This window comes from Mchenga conophoros, linkage group LG12 (genome assembly GCF_057382185.1).
Source record: "Mchenga conophoros isolate Kocher_MC1m ecotype Shallow Benthic linkage group LG12, M_conophoros_male_GT1.1, whole genome shotgun sequence".
In the NCBI taxonomy this organism is placed as follows: Eukaryota; Metazoa; Chordata; class Actinopteri; order Cichliformes; family Cichlidae; genus Mchenga; species Mchenga conophoros.
The window spans coordinates 32,597,760-32,618,554 of NC_140537.1; the positions used below are offsets into that span (position 1 = coordinate 32,597,760).

At 43.4% G+C, this 20,795-nt stretch overlaps 1 protein-coding gene across 2 annotated transcripts in view; it reads left to right on the forward strand.

Moving 5' to 3' along the window:
• The first annotated feature begins 2,777 nt into the window (after positions 1–2,777).
• znrf3 (zinc and ring finger 3) overlaps positions 2,778–20,795 on the forward strand; it is a 67,283-nt gene continuing 49,265 nt past the window's right edge. The window contains exon 1 of one of the 2 annotated variants that reach the window (XM_085295315.1): positions 2,778–3,321. In XM_085295315.1, the coding sequence (XP_085151441.1) occupies positions 3,091–3,321 (231 nt within the window). In that variant the 5' untranslated portion in view covers positions 2,778–3,090. The remainder of the gene's footprint in view (positions 3,322–20,795) is intronic. The other variant, XM_085295314.1, reaches the window with a different exon arrangement.

Genomic DNA, 20,795 nt, shown 5'->3' on the forward strand with positions numbered 1-20,795 from the left:
ATTTATTTATTTATCCAGCCAAGTCAATTAAAGCCAAATTCTTATCAACAATGGCATGCTTGCAGGGGGGGAGTGGATGGGAAAACTAAGCTGTACAAAATAAACAACAGTTGTTCTTTTGCATCGGTGTTGATATAAAAAAATACAGTCTTCATGAATTACATTATGTGTATGACACTGACATTTATCCCAAAAAATGCACATCTGCGTTGTGTAAAATTGGGCAGCATCAAAAGAATGCAAAATAAATGGAGAAAATCAATCATTATTTATTTATATTTATGATCAACAGAGTAAATATTTAGTCTGACAATGCTGCAAGCATTTCCAAAACCCCCAAATGAGGTGGACTTACAGTTCAAAAATCACCAGCCCTCCCCCCCAAAGCATCAAATCCTTAAAATGTTAATTACAGTCAAAACACTTTCTTCAGCTTCAGTTTTGTTTACACCACAGAGTCAGAAGAGGAGAAGATAAAGAGTGTTTGAAAAGACAAGAGAGGAAAGTGCTGTGTGGCTTTGTAATTTCACATGAAACATCTTAAATCAGCCGAAGGATCCCACAGAAATCCCCCAACTGAATAGCTCACAGAGAGAGATGGGACAGTAATGCACAGAGCTGAGCCAGCCATCACTACTCAGAGCCGTTCTCATCCTCAGCACTCACTCAGCCTAAACAAGCAGACAGCTGATTCTTCTCAGGGTGGCCCGAGTTTAGACACTGGTGCAGATAGACCGGAGCGTCAGGAGAGGATCCGCAGCTGCTGCCGAATCTCCGAAATGTGACAATTTTTCCGCATACCGCTGAAGCAATAATCAATTTAACAAATTCAGACTATCGACCGTATATCCTTTAAATATTCTGGAAGATAAAATCTAAATGACAGGAAACTAAAAATGGAGTTTAAGCATTAAAAAGTTGCTGTGGATTGAAATCTTACAGCATCCAGCAGAGGGCAGACTTGCAATAAAAGAGGAATAAGCCCTTTAGTGAGTAATTGGATCACTGTAACTCTTCTCCTAATGCATTTTGTGGTCCTTTAGTAAGCTGATAAGGTAAATCTAATTTAATTTTGATCATTATGCCTGCAGGCAGTGCTTTCAAATTCCCATCAGTTATGTATTTATTCGGTCAAATGTGCCCGAGTTTCATTTCTGTTTAAGAGTGAGAGAAAAAGGAGAGTGTCACAAGGCAAATACGGCACATGTGGTGTGGATCAGGATTCATAAAACTGAGGGGTGTCCAATCTGATCTGTAAATTATTGTCATGCTGAAGGCGCTGAAGAACTTCTTAAGTCTTGGCTTTGAATTGCCACCCCCACACCCTCCTCTCCCCTCCTTTCTTTTTTTTTTTTTGAGTCCAAACACATGTTGACCATCACGCTTTCCTTTCTTTCTTCCACAGGCGACTGCATTCTTGACCTGAAAAGTCCTCACAGTTGGTTTTCATAATCACACTGCCACACAGCTGACAGCAAGATGAAACCTTGTTTTCTACGCTTTTTGGGATATTAATCACTGTGCAGAGCTCTTACATTTTCTGCAAGAGGCCAGTGTGGTGAAACTACTGCAGACTAGTCTCTCCAGAGCAGAATCAGTCTTTTTTCATTATTGTTCTTTAATATTTTGAGAGGAGAAAAAAAATGGGCTAGCTTTCTGCTTCAAATATGAGGGAGCTTTACTAGACTATATTTTTTCTCGCAGCCTACATTAAAGACAGAACAATGCACGCACAGTACCATCATCACTTGCATGGTACCATGAGTGCTTTTCATGAATTGTTCAATTGCACAAAGATTCAAATTATGTTTTTTTTTTTCCCTTCTAAGAATAAAAAGATTCTTATTCTCAGACACATAATGAAGCCTCACGGGCAGTGAAAGAAAAGGCAGCAGGCTGAAGATGTTCCCCAGGAGCTGGGCTGCAGGGAAATTTCACAATAGACCCTTTATTCCAGAGAGTGACTGAGTAATAATTCTTCTGCAGTAAATAACAGCAACAGTTTGTATAAAAGAGAAGTGCAGTGGACACATTTTAAAGATTAGGTTACAAAACCGACCTTTCTTAATAAATGCACAATGTATCATAAAGGCTGAATCACTACTGTAGCTTTTTTACAAAAGTCAAAATACAAAAACCACCACTTTTAAGACTGGTGCACAGTTAAATGAGTTCAAGTGAGCTGCAATGAGATGAGCTGTTCATGAAAGGTTTGGATAGATAGCTATATCAAGCTAGCTTCCATATAGGTACTTCATAAAATACTATGTATATTTTTATTCAAATTTCCTTATATTTGATTGATCTGAAGCTAAAAAGTGATGGCAGACTTACTTTGGGCGTCATACTGAGAAACTACTTCTTATTAACAAACACTGTTACCTGTAAGGTAAGCGCATTTGAACATAATTGGAAAATTAGCCCTGTTAAATCACGAAGCGTCCTGAAGAGGGTAGTGTTTGTTTTAAGGTGGCACGACGGCTGAAAACTGATTTAACCGAGGACTCCGAACTAAGAAAAACGCCACCGGGCAGCCACGGAATGCTAATGGGAATAAATATACGGACTGTAATTCGTATTTAACTCGAGTGACTCAAATAACTTTGAAATTTAACCTGAAACAACAACAAGTGCCTCTTTCAGTGCGCAGTGAAGTCAATGGTGCCTCCTTAACAGAGTGCTGGCACTTCGGAAAGGGGAGTGCAAAGGAGAGGGTCAGAACGAGTGGTGGGTGGGGATAGAGCCCTTTTGGGAGAGAGAAAGAAAAAACTAAAAAAAAAAAAAATCACGTGTTTAGAGATCAAAGGAGATCCGCTTTGTAGAGGAGGAGGAGGAGGGTGAGAAAAAAGAGGGAGAGAGAGGGAGGGAGCGAGAGAGCAAGGGAGAGAGGCAGCGTTTGCAGGCAATGTAATTGACAAGGCTCGCAGTGGTGAAATAAACACGCTTCAGCCAAGGCTCAGTTTTTTATTGCACAATTTTGACTCTTGACGCATCGCCCGCACAGCGCACAGACCTGATTTCGATTATTTTCACCCGATTAATTCATCCGTGTGAAATTATGTCCCGATCGGCGCAGATCCAGCCGGCAAGATGATGATTTTACCAAGGAGAGGCTCAGATCGTGTGCCCGACTCGGTGGTCTTGGTGATCTTGGTGGTCGCCGCTTCTCTTGGTACCGTCTTCGCCAAGGATACAGCCTTTGTGGAAGTGGTTCTGTTCGAGTCCAGTCCCAATGGAGATTATACTACTTACACGACTGGCTTGCAAGGACGGTTCTCCAAAGCAGGAGCCACTATCAGCGCGGAGGGGGAGATCGTTCAAGTACGTGCAAAGTGTCCTTTTTCTTACTGGGGGGGATGACAAGCGGCGGTCCCGAGCAACGCTACCGGGACCCGGGCTGTAATTTAACCAAGCTGCCCTCCTAGAAACTTTTTCCGCTGGGACTTAGGGGTGCTGACAAGAGTTGTACATGGTGTGTGTGTGTGTGCGGGCAGTGTGTGTGAGGATGGTAACGAAGCTTGCAAGCATATGCGGTCACAAGATGGCTCCTATCTTGTGGAATTCATTCACAGGGAAAACATGCTCTTGCAAGTTATTTTGTTGATGTCTGGAGCTCACTTGAACGCGCCTTACATTCAGTCGCTCTCACTCTGAAACACACGCATTTCGGAGCAGTTTTCTTAAATAGCTACAACCCTACCACCGCCTCCACAAAGTTTGCAAACTCGTAGCGAGCAGGCGTTACGCATTTCGCAAGGGCCACTATTAAAACACTACGAAGCCACTATTTGTGCGTATTTAGCACTTTGTCCGTGTCAGAGCTGAGCCGCGTTTTTATATTAGCTTTAAAACCACCCAAAGCAAGTTTTAATAGTGGAATAGGTCTGCTTTTATTGACCGGACCAACGTGTAAAATAACCCCACGTCCCGCCGTGGTGCAGCCGTCACCACTACATTTGTAGTGGCACGTTTTTGGATAAGGCTCACTTGTAACTATTTCAAGGCTCCGGAAACACAAATAAATAAGAATAGAGTGCGTAGTAGTCGTGGAAGAAGCATCCCGGTTCCATCTTTAATTTCCTGGCCTCAGACATGACAAGTGCACTTGGCTGGAGCTGGCTATGCTTGGACCAACTCTGTGTGGGAGTCGCTAAAATATGAAGCTTCTCTTAAGTGCCAGAAGGATGTATTTGATGTTTTATTATTCTTGCCTAATGTGCTTGGACACTGTTTTTAAGAGTTTGGGTTCTGGTTATGTGCAAAAGCTTTGATGTTTAATGTTATATTTCCTAACCTCTAACATGTCCTGGATCAGGGGGTGCACAGCTCTTTGTGGGCGATTCAAAGCCACTCAAATGTAAAGCAGTTTTTGAATGGCCTGTGTCCTCTCTTTGAAGCTTGATGCAGTAACTGGGAGATGTTTGTAAAAGCCAGAGTGCAGCAAATGCCCCCATATGAAGGCAATGTGCATAAAGTTTGTCAGCAGTTGCATTGTGATCAGAGACATCATTTCAATATGGGTGTCAGTGAGCTCATCAGTAACCCGGAAGCCACAGCAATAATCATTCCTGACCATTTGTTTTTGCAGGGTATAGGACAGGTCGTGGTGGATCTGAGGCTTAATCAGGTTCAGCCTCAGTTGTGTTGTTGCATTGCCGTCATGCTCTCCAGTCAGCCAGACAGCTAGTAGCACCCTGCAGCCATCCCTCACTTCTCTGCAACAGTGTAGTCAGCTACTCTGCAGCATCTTTTGAGTGCACATTTTTGCTTCCCCCCCCTAAAAAAAACATAGGCTCTTATTTTGAAATAAACACGATATGTGGAGATCAAAGGCAGGGATACTCAGCACACAAATGGGCCCTGTTTATACACAGTGATGGCCATTTGGCGCCACTCGGTAACCACACAGAATTGTCGGACCTCAGCTTTACATTGAAAACCACATCTATTTAGGTTTGCTTTCTTTGCTAACATGGCCTCTGACCACTTAGAGACAGCTTATATTTTGTCAGGCTATAATGAGGGGCAGTTTGTCCGGCCCGAGCACGTCTTGAATTTCCTATTTTACCAAAGATTTATGTAAGTTGAAACTGACAATGAATGACAATCATACATCGTGAGGAGTATAATTTAAAACTAGTATCCAATTTCCTACTTTTGAATTCTATACTTGTAAAATAACATTGCAGGAATGTGTTGGGAAATTTCTGTGGTGTTGTTTTACACTGGAATTGGGTTAAACTCAAATATTTAGGTTCTTGTCTCTGGTGATGTCGGCAGCCGTTGCACTTGTCCACTTTCAAGGCTTTCGAGTTCAGCGAATAAGAAGCTCGCTTAAGTCTTCCTGAGGTTTGTGGAGCCCTCTGGTCCTCTGTTTGATCAGAACCCTGAGGGGTTTGCGCTACCTTAATTGTGTGTGTATAATAGCGGTCAGACCTCAGCAGGTATGGGTTCAGATTCCGGGGAAAAGTGGGGGGGCCTTGGCAACACTCTTGAGCAAAGACCCAACCGCGATCACCACTCGTACGCTCCGGACTCTCGTTTTGCTAATTCCCTAAAGCTAACACCCCCGCTGATCTGACTGAAGAGTGCAGAAAACAGTGGCACACGCTCCTGGGGCCAAAAATAATAAATTAAGTTAATTTGCTTCTTGCGCTCTTCTAAAAGGGGGGGAGGCATGATGACGCATATCTGGCCACAGTGCCAAACCCCAGGCTTCCCAAGGCAGCTCCCTAATTGCTACAGTTCAGCTCCATAATAGCAAAGTAATCAATGTCTCCTTAAATCTGTGTGTGTGTGTGTGTGTGTGTGTGTGTGTGTCAACAGGCGTGACAACTTTAAGAGTGTATTTACAGCATCAACTCAACTTGGGTTCTAGGCAACCAGAGCACAGGTAGTTAATGGTTTTCACCTATTGTCCCAGATGAAAATACTTGCCTTATAGGCTACTATAATGAAGGAAAATGAGCAATTAATTAAATGGGGGAAAGCCCAATTTGGATCACCTGCGATTGAACTACTGAATATTCGATTTCTTGTTTTGCAGTCTTGCTGTACTTTTCCACGGGTTAGCGGCAGCTCAGACTTCGGTTAAACCTTTAATGCAGGGCATTGACGGCACAACCAAATCATTCCCTGGTTGATTCAAGTAGGTGCGTTTCTCACACTGGCAGCAGATCCTGCTTCTGCATTTACCGATAGTTTGATTTCAGAAGCCTAAACACTCAGTTAGGCTTCTCATCGCTGTGCTGTTTTCATTCTGATCGCTGTTGACAGCACTCGCACGGCATTTCTGATTAGAATGGATTTAATACGAAGGGAAACGCCATCTGCTGCTCATCACTCTTTATTGTCTCTCAAACGCCAAATCATCTTTCCTGTAGCGAGATGAGCTTCGATGCACTGCATGAGTTCACATCTGCCTCTGATTTCCAGCGGGCCCGTGCTGTCAGCATGTGAGTGAAGAGCTGAGGCAGGGACGTGGCAGGGGCATGCAGGGGACCAGATGGAACTCATAGTGTCATCGGCCAGAACCAGAGGGAATAACGTGGCTCTTGCCTGCTTTCTCTCAGAGGGGACACAGAGCATCCCCTGAATTCCATGTCCAGAAGCACCCAGAACCCCATTTGCCTTTGGGCTTCATCTCCATGCATATGAACACTGCGACTTCTTTCAAGGTGGCAGTTTTGGGGGGGGGGTTTGTTTTTTGTCTTGTGCAGGGGTAAAGTGGTGGTTTCAACGAAGACAACGATGAGCTTAAATACTGGAGCTCCTACCTTGGAGCTGGCAGGAGTTGTGTCGCGCTGCATTTAGACTATAATGAGAGCTTTAGTGGTTTAAGGAATCCAGCGCGCTTTCTCGCCACAGCCTGGAAACCCCAAGAGGCCATAATGGGCCGGTCCCAGACGGTAGGTGCCAGGGACCGGGCCACTCCCAGCGCCAAAGCAACAGTAGCAGTACACAAATGCTGGTTTAAAAGGTTAAAAGTGCTGCTCCCTACTTTTTTCCATTTATTGGCTTGGCGGTCGCAGCTGTATTTTAAGTGCTATCGTCTCTTAACCGCCACCCTGTTTCACTTTCATGTCCCAGCCAAAGTAATTTGAGGCTGCGTTTCTCCCCTTTTTGGAATAGAACAGACTAAACTGTTTTTCTCTTTCTCTTGCTTAACACCCCCCTCTTATATGCACAAACTCATCCCACACCTTTGCGCTGGTCTTTTTGATGCATCCGCTGACTTCGAGTTGAAGCTCAGGTGAACTGGGCTGATATTGAATTGCGCTGCCCCTGGATCTTAGTTTCAGACCGTTCCCCACCTCTGTGTCCCACTTATCCTTGCTCCAGTGGCAGCCTGATGATTAGGATACAGAAAGTCAGTTCATTCTTGAAATAAATCTCAGGGTTGCATTTACTTCCCTAAAGTCAAAACATAACTAAAAATTCCTTTATCGTCTAATGTCTTTAAATTTGGCTGAAAAACAGCTCAAATGATAGATTTCCATGTCCCCCCCCCCCCCCCCCCCCCAGTTATATTAAACAAGTTGCACTTCTGAGGACACCAACCTGCTAACATCTGACATATTTACTTCCCTATTGCTTGATATAGCAAAACATTTCTGTCAGATCCAATAATAGTAATTTCAAAGAAGTGTGTGCCAAATGGTAATGATTACTTTTAGTCAATATTGAGATGTCTGTCAATCTTGAAATGCCTGACTTCCTGTTTTGATCACGTAGTACTTGTCCAAACTTCTTTCAACTCAGAAATGCTGCTTCTCCAACCCTCAACTGTTGTTTTTCTCACCTGCCGCTGGCTCTGTTGCTCTGTCTTATCTTCCTGCGCTTGCCTCTCCGAGCCTCACATTTCCACCGAATGCACAGCTCCACCTGGAACAAGTGCATGTTGGTACTGGTGGCCCCAGTAGCTATGTTAGTTTCCACTGGGCTGAATGGCTGAGCTTATCTTTGATGTTCAACTCCAAGAGAGATTAGCAGTCAGCGTGATGCTTGCGGCTGCCTCCTCTCCAGCATCCATCCTCTTCCAGAGTAACTTTGTTCACCCGAGTCAGTCCTCTCCTGACATGAGCTCAGACATGCAATCAATAGATTGCATGTCTGAGCTCACTTGTATGAAATTCTTGCATATGTCCTCTGTATTGCAGTTGAGTGATGAGGAAATATTTATTCATATTTCCCCCAAGGTTATGATTTTTCTTTGATGCTGCCTGTCTTAAGTGAGGGTTTTTCAACCCCACATTTGTGACAAGTTAAAGATGAAGAGAAGTCCTGAGTAGAGTTTTCACTTTCTGAATAACCCCTGGCGTGTTAGCCTGGTCTTTGATGAAATGGTGCTGAAAGGCCCAGTTCATCCTCTCTGCCCACATTTTTATCTACTGACACAGAGGGTCTCCAAAACAAAGGCTAAAGGGTCGAGGGTTATGAAATGACAATGCTCACAGTAGCTCATCCAGGCAGAGGCATGCTTTGTTGTCGGCAAGGAATGTGCTGACTAACTGTGGAAGGCCACAATGCCACTCGCCCCTTTTGTTGTACTTTTTTTTTTTTTTTTTTTTTTTGCCAGTGAAGGTAGCTGTGCAAAGAGTTTCACTCTTAGCCCTGCACTCCGTCTTCTTTTCATCCTTCCTAAGTATATTTACTGTCATTGTTCCCTCACTCGTCTTGTTTGTCTTTCATGAAAGGAGAAGTCTTATCTCAGATCTTTCCGACTCATCCAAGTTCAAGAACACCGGGTTCAAAGTTCTTTCTTTTGTGTACATCATTATATAATGACGAGCCTCATGTGTAAGAACAAAAACACTTGCACACAATGGTGCTATTAATATGTGAAGATCCTGCCCTTTTGTGATCCATAGTTCTGTCAGGACCTCTATAGTCTAAAGGAGATTGTTATTTCAATTTGCAGACATTTATATTTACCAACATGACTCCATTTATGGGAGGACAGAGCATACAGGGAACGCATAGGGTGGCGGAGCAGATGTCAAAGGCGACAGATATGAACCTGCTTAAGGCATTAAAAGGAGGTGCTGGGGTGCATGTGGGTTGCAATGTAGCTTGCAGATGCAAAGCAAAACAAACAGACAGAATGAAGCAAATAAATGCACCTTATGTGACATTTACCCACCGGGTGTATAGAAGGATATCAGCTGACTGTTCAGCTTATACAAGCTGACACTGAGATCAGCTGCTCTGACAGAGTTGCAGTTAAGCTCGACTTTGTGGCCTAGCTGAACTAACTCTGCTCGATTTTAATTTCTGTATGGTTCAGTGAAGCAGAAACATGTTTTGCGTGTCAGATCAACCTCGGTTTTTGCACCATATTAATGTTGTGAATGCTCCCCCTGACAGCCTGTATATGAGAAATTCCCCCCAAAGGTAATGTACAGGGGTGCCATATGGGGATAAATCCATTTCAGGTGGAAGCTCTGACCTCATTATGTTCATCTATACCCTCCCATCGTAGACCACTGTGAGGCTCCTTTTGTGTCTGCAGGTAGTTGTTCCAGTAATGAGGACGATGCAGGCTGTAACACAATGAGGTCAGAGGTATGATGGATTGGTCTCGCTTGGTCAGATGTGAACAAGCTGGGTTATCTGTGTAATTTTTTTTTCTGGCACAGCACTGCATGTCTCTTGGCTCTGCAATGAATATATCACTGCATTTTCCCACCTCCTCCTTTTCCTGTTGCTAAACATGCGCCTTGGATTCTGAAGTGAAAAATTGACTCTATTTTTATATTGTCCCTGTTTCATGGGGATTCTGAAGGTATTGGGGACACAGGGTTTTCTGCTATATGTTGCCTGTAATGTTTGCTGAAGGACTATCCCCAGGAAAACTCATTTTCATTTAAGATGAATCACTTTTTCTGTAGTTGTAAGAGTAAATTCTTTGCCAACGTAAAACAGATTTATCTCCTGAAATCCCAAAGGGTCAGGTGAATTTTTTCCATTTTATGAATCTGCAAATGTAGAATCTTCACTGACAAACTATGCCAATAAAAGCTCCTTGGTACAGCCTAGGGCCTCTGCTTCTTCTCTTCGATCCCTGCCGGCAGCTCAGGCCACGCAGCAGCTCTGTCCAGCCCTTGGACCCTGAACAGGGCTGATCAGGGAGGGGCCTGCGGGGCTGGGTGAATAGCTGCCGGGAGTCATGCTGCGGGTGTAAACCACATGAATGTGCCGCCTGAGCAGATAGGATCAGGCGAGGCAGGGAGGCCTGGGAGGCCACGATGCTCGGCGCAGCACCGCGTGCTAACATCAAAGGCAGTGCGGAGGTGGGGGTGGAGGGGAGGCGGAGAGAGGAAGAGAGCGAGCGAGGGCTGGGCCAAACTCTTCAAAGGCCTCTCTGACTAATGCCGGGCCTGATATGTGTCGCCACAAAACCGAGTGATGATGCAATTGCAGGCCCCCGAGCTAAATCCGCTCCCATACAAATAAAGATGGAGGTGTTCCCTTGCACAAGCACGGTGAGAAAAATACTTTGAGTGTTTGACTGAAGCCTGAGCACCTTGCAGGTGAAGGTGTTGGGTCACCCTCTGACACTGCTGCTGGATGAATCCCAGTGGGGGGAAAAAGGAACAGGAAATGGATTTAGTGTGATTTCAGTGGATGGGTACATGCACGGGGCGTTTCTAAAGTATACAACAGGTGAAACAGAGTTGACTTTGTTCTTTGTAAAGTTTATACAGGTCTTGTGTTTACATGTGTGAGATAGCGTGTACTTCTCTTCTAATGTGCATGACTACAGATCCCTTCAAAATGCCCCCATGATAATCAGGCTGATAACTCATTGACAGCTCTCATGACAGTTGCGGAGCACACGCTGCTGGAGAGTATCTCCGTTGTTGACAGCGCACAACAGTAATTTGCTGTTGTTGATTCAGTATGCCAGAGGTTATTTGCATGCCTCCGATTGAAGTTATCTTTTCCTCGTCCTTGTTTTGCGAGTGCATGTTCCCTTTGAAGTTAAATTAGTACTAAACAGCTGCACTTTGTTTCATTTGAAGTCCAGCCTTTTAATTCCTCCATCCTGGGGTCGGTTTCACAAGTCAGGACTGCAGCACAAAGCCTTTGTTGCTGGTTAGAAAAAAAGAGGCTTCAGCATTTTTGGCAATGAAGGCTGTAATGCTGCAGCTCAAGGCTATTGCAGCAAATTGCTAATATACTTACATGGAGGGTGGAAAAAACTGAATTTGTATCAAAGCTTTCCTTTATTGCTACAAATGGCAGTTCATTTCTGATTTTTTTTTTTTTTTTTCCTCCCAGAAACTGATTTTTAAAATATTCTCTAACCCAAAGACATATGGTGTTCTGCTTTTCATTCTAACCTGTTGTTTTACTGGTGTTCCAGCAGTTAAAATGCTCAGTTACACTGGAAATGTTCCTTATGTGGTCAGCACATCATCAGTGAAAGCCTCATTAGCAAAATAGCCAGCAGTTTCACATAATTGTATCCACACTGAGACTTTTGTGCTGCTGGGAGAGCGAGGGGCAGAAAGCGTGGCGAACCACTGTGAGTTATAGATTGCGTTGGCCCTGTTTCAGTGTCAGTTTGCAGGTGCCATTGCCTCTAAAGTGCTGCTGTTAGGTGGATACTGCAATTGAACCTCACGCTGGGGAAGAAGTGCTGTCTAAGTCTTTCAGCCATTATTGGAAGGCTTACATGGTATATCCAATACTACATGTTAGATATTCTGTCCAAGCCAATATTATACAAAATGTTATGGGAACTCTGTAGAGGAAAGCTGTATTTTTATAATGCAGTACTATCAGTCATGATTTTCTTCACTAATATCAGTGTAGATATTTTAAAATGAGTTTTTATTTCAACAACATTGCACTAGAGGTATATTTTGATGAACAAGATGCCTGATCTGTAATTAAATACATTAAAACATCGTCATGATCAGTTTGGCTAATAGATGCGACTTTTTATGCCATGCAAATTTTTTCTGCATTACTCCAGACCCCACCCTTCCCCACCACCTGTACCCCCCAGGCTCAGCATGAGCCTGAGGTTTATGAAAAGGTTAGGATAATTACTCCTGGCCAGCTGTGTCCATATCTTTCTCCTTGCAATCCATCTGTTCACCTTTCATTGTTCTTGCATATTACTGTCAGGAAAAATGTCAAGACTTTCTCCCTTTTTTTTTCTTTTTTTTTTTTTTAAAGCATATGCCACAGCTTACAGCTCGCTAAATAAGCAAAATAAAATGGAGGACATCATTATTGTTGTCAGTATGCTTTCTCTATTTCACAACTTCTCTTGTATTTATCTAGATTCATCCTTGTGTCACGCATCATTGTAAAAGCTGCTCTTCCCATTTTTAGCAATTTCATAAAAGGCCAAGGAGATATGCTTTGTTTCCCCCTTCTCCCCTGACACTGTATGGGCACTTTGTTCAAACACACTTGGCTCACTAATGACAGCGTGTCCTCGGACATGTCAAGGAAATCTAGATTCTCAGAATTCTGTTTTAAGAGAAAGGAGAGATGGAGTGGGAGAGGATGGGAATGACAGAAAAAGACAGGCCAATACAGCCCTTTGCTATTCTGTCTGCATCCCACAGGCATGTGACATAGTCAAATTGTCACCCCCAGGGTGACATGCATCCCACAGGCATTTCGAAGTAAACACATCTCAGGGAATGTGGCCTCGCCATATTGGAAGCATCTTTTTAGCTCTCATATAATGAATGCAGGAGGATCTGAAGGTTGTATTATTTATGCATAAGAAAAAGCTCTGATACTTTTATGATCTAAAAGTAATGATGCTTGTGATCTGAGCATCATTGCAGGAGTAGTTTGACACATTGGGAATGGATGAGAGGATCAACAAAACATCACTGTCATTTTTATACTGTCACTTTATACAAAAAAACCCCAAACAAGGCAAATGACACCAAATTAGTTTTTAATGCACTTTTTTTAGGTGCTGGGAACTTTATGCAATAATTTCAGTTTTTTCACAGAAGTTGTAAACTAAATAAAACTTTCAGATGTTCCCATTGTCTTTATTATGAAGCATGCCCTGTAGCCTAATAAAAGATACATAAATGTGAAAATTATTATGGAAATGTTGCAGTCTGATGGCTGGAGTAAGATTAGGTGAGACCCATTTGGCATTATTTTTGTTTTAAACCTAACTAAGTTGGCAAGCTGAGGGCTCTTATTAAAGCAATCATCTAAAGGCTATTCTATAACATGCTAATGAATGGTCATAGTGCACAGTCAGTAATGTGTTGGCGGGAAAAAAAACAGCAACATGAGGCCAGACTGGGTTTATTAGCTCAGACTTCCACACCAGAGCTCACAGCGTATAATGTTGCCAAGACAAGGCCGGGAGTCCAAGATACTACATTGGGTGGATGTTGTATGACCAGCAATCTCAACATAAACAAAAATATAGGAGCTGCTACCTTATGGTGCTTTTGAGGGGTAGCGAGTGGGTACATGTATGCTTCAGTAATAACCCTTTTTGTGTGATGTGATTAGATGTGCAGTTATGTTGTCTCGACTCGCTGTCGAGCACTCAGGGCTTTTGTGCTTGCAAGAGCCACACTTGTCTGTCCTAATCTTAATTAGCTTCAAACCAAAGCATCCGGTCTCAAAGGCGGTGAGGGTTGTTAAATTCAGAAAATATGAATCCATTAACATTAATCAGAATCCATCTGCAAAACTTAAAATGCTGTGCTTCCTGACAGCTGAGTCAGTCACTTTGTCAGTTGGGCTTCCAGTAAAAATCTGGATGGGAATTTCTCAGAAAGGCTTTTATGTGAATTCTCCATAATGGCTTTACACCCCACTGAGGTTTTTCAGTAGTGTTGCCACCAAATGATAACGGGTGATAACAAATTAAGGTGCCTGTTACGACATTTCCTAAATTTTATGTTTTGATTTAACACAAGTTTATCCTTGTGCCTGTTTTTGAGCCGTTTCCTGTTGGCAACTGCACATTATCCATTTCGGTCAGCTTTCCTGCAGCACTGCCTCAAGCTAAGCTCATGGACGGAGGATTTGGGAAGGTACTGATGCATACATTTGTCATAATTACTGTTTTGCAAAAGCTGGAGTTTGAATCGCCCAGGCAACGGGAAAGCTTCAGAATTCAAATTAGAGTGTGGGATTGAGCTTTAAGTTGTGGAGAAGGGCTTTTTTTCAGCTTTTTGGTTACTGCATCCAGGAAGTCTCCATCATTTTTGCAGTCTGCCCCCCCGCTGATTGGTCTTGGTTGCTTATGTATTAAAAGCTTGAGTTGGCATGGCACTTCTATCCTTGTGAGTTGAGGCAGCATGGAAGAAAGGTGAGGATAACGCAACAGTCCTCTTCACGGGCATGAAAGCATCTTAAGCCAGTTACACATATAATTGTGTCATAAAAAAATAAACAGCTGTGAATGCAAGTGCGTTTCTTTTGCTCGTTCCTTCTCTTGGTTCTTTCTCAGTGTCTTTTCGCTCCGTCTTGTGTCTCTGTTCCGCATGGGAGGGGAAGGAGGAGGGTGTATAAAAGTGGGACCACACATGCTGTGTCAATGTTTGCTGGAATAATTAGAGACAATGTGGGCCAATAACGGGAGGAGTGCAGTAACCTGAACTCACTTTGTTCTGCCCCAACAGCAACACAAAAGCCTTTCACAGATGCGCAGATCCGCAGGCTGAGAGCAAGAGCAACTGCACTTTTAGCCGGCGCGCTGCAGAGCTCTGAGGATCAGCAGGAAAATGGATTGGTTTCTATGGAACTGCTCTCATTTCACTATTTGTGCCAGCTCAAAGTGATGCTGATGTCACTCTAAAGGCCTTTTAAGCACTGCCTGAACGTCCCTGCCACCAGGCCCAGAAAAACAACCCTACCCCTTGTCACCCTCCCCAGTCTTCCAACACATGTCCCTGGCTTAGAGGACCCTCTTTAACTAGAGGATATCCGGCCGCTCGGTATGCAAAGAGCCTGTGGATTCCTGACGCGAGTGCTAGAGCTGGACTCAGAGGTGACTTTCAGCGTAGCCAGACAACTGTTGGATTAACACTTTGCGTTGAATCTGAGCCAATAGGAGGCAGCCTGGCCAGGGGTAGGAGGTACTGGGTTAAATGCAGGCTAATAGACTGCTTTGTAGCATATATGATGGATTAGATTTTAAGCATACCAGAGCTGCTTGTGTCCTGCATAATTTAACACAAAGTAAAATAGAAAGTTTTTTTTTTTTCTCAGCATATAATTAAAATGAGACAAATGAACATTTGTGTTGTACTTAAGGACACAAAGTGTTTTTAGTGCGGACGGGAATCAGATTTTGTGCCGAAAGAACCGAGCTAATGATCGTGAAGCGTTGCCTGTGCTGCGGATGTTTCTGACTGTAACAGAGTGACCCGCTGCTGTGCTCACACCCCGGAGATGGACCAACTGGTTTGTCCCCTCTGGTGTCCATCTTGAAAGGGGACACCGCTATGGGATGCATACATCCCCTGGAGGTTACTGGTGTCATTGTGGCACCTGTCTCCTCCACTCTTTGCCTGTGTCAACAGCTCAGATTTATTTACATTCACAGTTTTCCCTTTTCCAGATCTGGAATCAGCAGAAGATCCGTTTGTGAGATCTGGAGGTTTGTCAGTTGATGGAGCTTATGAATGTATTTATTTTATAGCTAAACCACTCCCCCCGAACACTGCACCCTTTCTCTCTTGTTTGCGAAATACAACAACAACGTTGTACACAGCGATCTTCTTGTGTGGATGCAGTACTATGTATTTATGCTACTTCTAGTGTTTCGATATTTATAGGTACTTGTCTGTGAGCTTGATTGCAGTTCAATTTTTGTTTTTGTTTTTTCCCACAAACCACATGCATCCTGAATCTCAGAAGCAGTGGGTTTGGTTCAAAAATACACCTTAAAGACTTAATGCAGTTTCCCTGCAGGACTAACGTGTGTTTTTAAGTCTTGCAACTATTCATATTTAGTATTTTTCAGTTTTGTGTGACAGAGTGTAATCTTATCTCTGCTTTTAGCTGCGGGATACACAACAGCTTTCATTTTATTCTCTTCCACCCGGTGTTCTCCTCTAATCAGTCTCAGATTCTCACTTTGCCTCCTTGTCATTCTCTTCTCTTACTCCTTCAAGGCCTGTTTTCCTCCTTTTTTCCACCCCCTCCTTCTTCTATCTCTCTCCTTGTCTTTCCATTCCACTGGGCTGATGTTCTTTTCTGTGCTCCTGGCTCGCAATGTGTTCCTCATCACAGCTTGCGTTTCCTCTTATCTGGCGTTCTTTTATCAGTGGCCGCCACACATGCCCGAGAAAAAGGGGAGGGGGAGGTTTGGGGGGCTGATGTTATCAGCAGGTGGAGATTTCACCACAAGAGTTCGGGGGCCCAGTGTGGCCAGAGGAGGGCCATGCCGGAAAGGCTCTGACATGGGAGCCAGCAATGTAAATTCTTTACAGTGCAGCCTCACTGTCATCTAAACACCTGCCTTTTTAGTTACACAAGTAAGCTTTCTGCATGACACTTGGAGAGAGTGTAAGCATTTGGCAAATGGGACGTCGACAAGGTTGAAGCTGTTTTGCCTTTTGTTCTTTCACCTGCTCAGCCAACAAAGAGCACAAGTGTAAATAGTCTTTTGCAAAAACAAAACTGCTGCAGCGATTGTAAAAGTGTCATTTCACATGTGGCCAATGAGAGAATATACCTTAAAACAGGTGCAAAGTATATTTAAAACCTTACATTAAGTTCTAATTGGCATCCGGTTTCAATGCAAAGTAGCGGCGTATGTCAGGTCTGTGCATCACAAAGAAGATAAATCCTTGACATGGAGGGAAAGGAGAGCAGGGATGGTAGGGATAGACCGGCGGGTAAACCAAAGCACAGGCTCACAAAAGCCTAAAATGATATCGCTGGTGGATATCTGGATGCTTGGGATGCCTTGGATGGCTGCTGTACACTTTTGGCTTTGTCTTTGCGGGGATGAATAGAGGCCTCTGTGGTAGTGATGACAGGCTTCTCCAGGCTGGGCCCTGGTTGGCTGGTAGACTAGGTGCTGAAGGTCTGGAAGATTCAGCTCTCTCGTAGGGGCAGAAGCCCGACAAAGGATGCTGATCGTCCAGGTTCGCCTCACAAAAGACGCTCTGTTCTTGGCCTGCCCTTGTTATTGTGACATGCCTGTTACATTCATACACATGAGTTTAGCTGAGACCGACACACCCACAGCACCAAGTATAATAGCCACCTGTGTGGGGATATACTTAGTTATGTTGGTGTTGTTGATTTTTGCAAGGGGCTCCAGAGACTGACTTTTCTTGGTGCAAAAATAAGTCAGTTTGTATAGAAGTCTATGAGGAAATGATCCTGTGTATTGCCTGACTCAGTAGACACTTGACTAAGTAACCAAGTTTATGGTCTAAATAACTAGTTCCAGGTCTCATGTAATACAAAATGATGTTTTTGTTAATGAAGCTTCTTTTTGCATTAAAAAAGATCAAAAGCAGGGTATGCTTTTGTTTAAGACTTTGGCTTTGTGGTTTGCACATTCTCAAAACAAGCACAAGGTCCCTGGTCTAATCCCAGGGGGGATACATGAATCCCTTTGGGGTTACATCAGGAAGGGCATCCGGCATTAAAGCTCTGTCAAATCAAACATGCAGGGCTGCCCACTGCGGCAGCCCTTTGTGAACAAGGGAACAGCTGAAAGTAGCAGCTTCTTCTTTGTGATTGACAAGGCTCTACTATACAAGTGGACAATGTGATTTCTCCATCAGGTCCTACCACCTTACTGGTGACATCTGGTTTCAAAACAAGAAGATGGAGCAAAATGCCCAAGTCAGGAGGCTTAAAAAGGGGACATCATGTATCTCATGCAGTTCATGGAACAGATGTAAGATATTAATAAAAACTGAAAGCTGTGATTCCTTTGACTGTGGGCCATTGAGCTGGTTTAAAGCTGATATGAAGTTGGCAGATAAGCCCAAAAGAGTATTTTCACAAAGAAGGCGCTGCAATGGCCTTAAAAGAGGTTTCATCATTGTATCATCCACCTTTGCTTAGATGGCCAGTGAGGTAAACACACTGCTCACTGTACTGTGCATCTTATGTGTTTACATGCTAGCTGGGGGCACTAATAGCTGAGACTAGTTGCAGTCTTTTCATGTTTTTTATTTCAAATTATTAACAAAGAAAGGAGAAGCTGTTTGGGGCTTCCAGGCTTGATGCATAAAGAGTGAAAGTTCTCCCAGACCCTTCACATGCCCCTTCGGGTCTATGCCAAATGCCCCTCTTAGAGATTCGTGGAGCCTCTTTGATCCTTATTCTTTCCTCCCAGCTGGGAGGCCAGAGGATGCAAACAGCCCTTTTCCAAGTCACACATTCTTTCCTAAGGACCAAGAGGTCCTGACCCATAGCTGCAGTGGAATTTCATATACAGAAATAGGCCAAACTTGCCAGGCCATTTGAATGTCCAGCCATCCGCTTTTACCATTCATCACCCTTAGATCTTCTGAATTGGATAGTCAGCTTTAACACGTCAAAGAGCCTTAGTTTGCCCCTTTCCTCTACAGTGTTTTCATCGCATCAATTGTCTGTTTAAAATCTAGCTTCACCAATACCTCAATGTTCAGAACAAACACGAGTTCTGAACTAATTGCTGCTGCAGGATTTAGTTTTCAAAGTACTTCACATTGAAATGGGTCCAAGCCACCTAAGAGGTTTTCAAAAACTATAAGAGTTTTGCTTCCTGAGAAGACTCAAGATTGTTTGTTTTGACATCCTCTCTAAATGACTCTAACTTCAGACAGTTTTTCAAGCCTTTTTTGTCTCCAGGGACACTATTTGCCACAGCTCCTCTTTTTCCAGAAAAGGACTTGCAACCTGCAGTCCTCTTAGATGTGGAGCCAAATGCCCCGTAGGTCACAGTCAGCTAAGTGGTTCCTTGCATCTAATAAAAAACAAATCAAATAACATGGCTCCCTAGGGGTTTATAGCGCTACAGTCTCTGGACTCCAGGGCAGATAAACCTCTTCAAACGTCCCCATGCAAATATTTGAATGTGGGAGGAACTTTTTGGCTGCGATTGTAAAATTTACTGTCAGGTTCATGAGCCTTTAGATTTATAGCTATTTCATAATATTACCTCTGTGCACTACACACAGTGGATTCTGACTATTAAAGCCACAACATGGCAAAGAGCTGACCACTGGGCTGCTGAACAGTTCTCTGAACTGTGAAATGACCTTATCTTTAGATGCTGGCCATTAGCTTTTCAAAGAGCCAGACAGAAAATGCATTTGTGTAAAGTAGGTTTGATGTTTAACTCTTAAACGATGGTTATCCTCTGGGTCTTGCTTATTCCAGAGCTCTTGTTCCTCTTCTCCTGCAGTCTCCGTCAGCTTGTACCTCTGGCAGCGCAGCTAGGGAGAAGGAGAGGAACAATACGGCATTTGTGCACTGCTCTGCACTTGGCCTGCTGCTAAACAAATGTTCGGAGGAATTCTAATGGCTGGCCTTGCCCCTGGGCCCAAGCTGATCCCACAGTGACTTCATAAACACTCTCTGAAGTGATCAAAAGAACAAATCACCCTTTATAGGGAGATATATGGTAATGGAATTATTTCCACATCAATTAAAATATACTTTGGCTCTCTCTTGGCCTTGTGTAGACTATTTATTTTGACCCTGCTGCAAAAAGGGGAAGTGTTCTATTGCCCAGGGCGCATACATAAATTTTCAGGGAGGTGCAGTTTTTGCAGTAGTGTTTATGGCATCTTCTCAAGCTGCGGCTGCTTGTGGCGAAAATGATCAGTTGAAATGCAGAACTCCAATCATAAATAATTACTTTTCAATGACTGTTCTTAAATTTGGGTTATCTTTTACTTGCAGAAGCTTAAGTCCTGAAAGTTTAAATAAAATAAAAAAAACACATCCTCACCCATTGTGGAACATTTAAAATACATAGACCCCGTTCTCAAGTGTTGGTGTGGCTTAGCATTAAATGGTCAGGTGATGTGGCCATGAGGTGATGAGGAAATGTCACGCATACGGAAGAGCATGTTATGTTCCCGTTTTTGTGTTTTTTGTTTTTTATGGAAGAGAAGCTTACTATTAGAGGGTTTATTCAATCAAATCAACAAACCCAATGTATTTCTCGCCTTGGGAGTTTGTTCTATAATATTTAAACAGCTCTGATGATTTAAAGTTTTGCTCTTTTTAACCCCTCAGCTTTAGGATCAAGAAGGATCGTGAATATATTGGTAAATATGGGCCATGAGTCAGTCGGGCTAATAGTAAAGTTGAATGCAGTAAATATTACAAATATTGTGTTTAGTTTAATGGCTAACAGACTGTTTGATCAGACTGTGATTTATACAAATCCAGGTACTTTATTAAGTTGGAACAAATAATATTATCTGAACTTAAACTTACTCAGAAGACAAACAAATGTTTTCTCTAAATCCACCTCACCTGCTATCACCTACCACTGCATTTTTCACCTCCTCGCCCAGGCCTCAACTTGGCACATTTCTGCTTTTTATCTCCACCCGCTGATGGAGCCAGCCATTGAAGCAACCTCGACACCACCCCCACTCCTCCACAACCTTTCTGTGTCTCTTTACTGCGCGCCTGCACAATAGCCTCGCTCGGCAGAAGTCCAAGAACGTTGTTTGTCCGATCACCGCTGCGGCCCCACCCCCCTTTTATTGGTGCATGCGGAGGGACAGTGAGTGAGTGTGTAGGTCTGTGTGCGCAAACGGTTTTTCAAGCAGTCGGAGGGAGGTGTGGCTGGATCGTTATGGTAACTTATA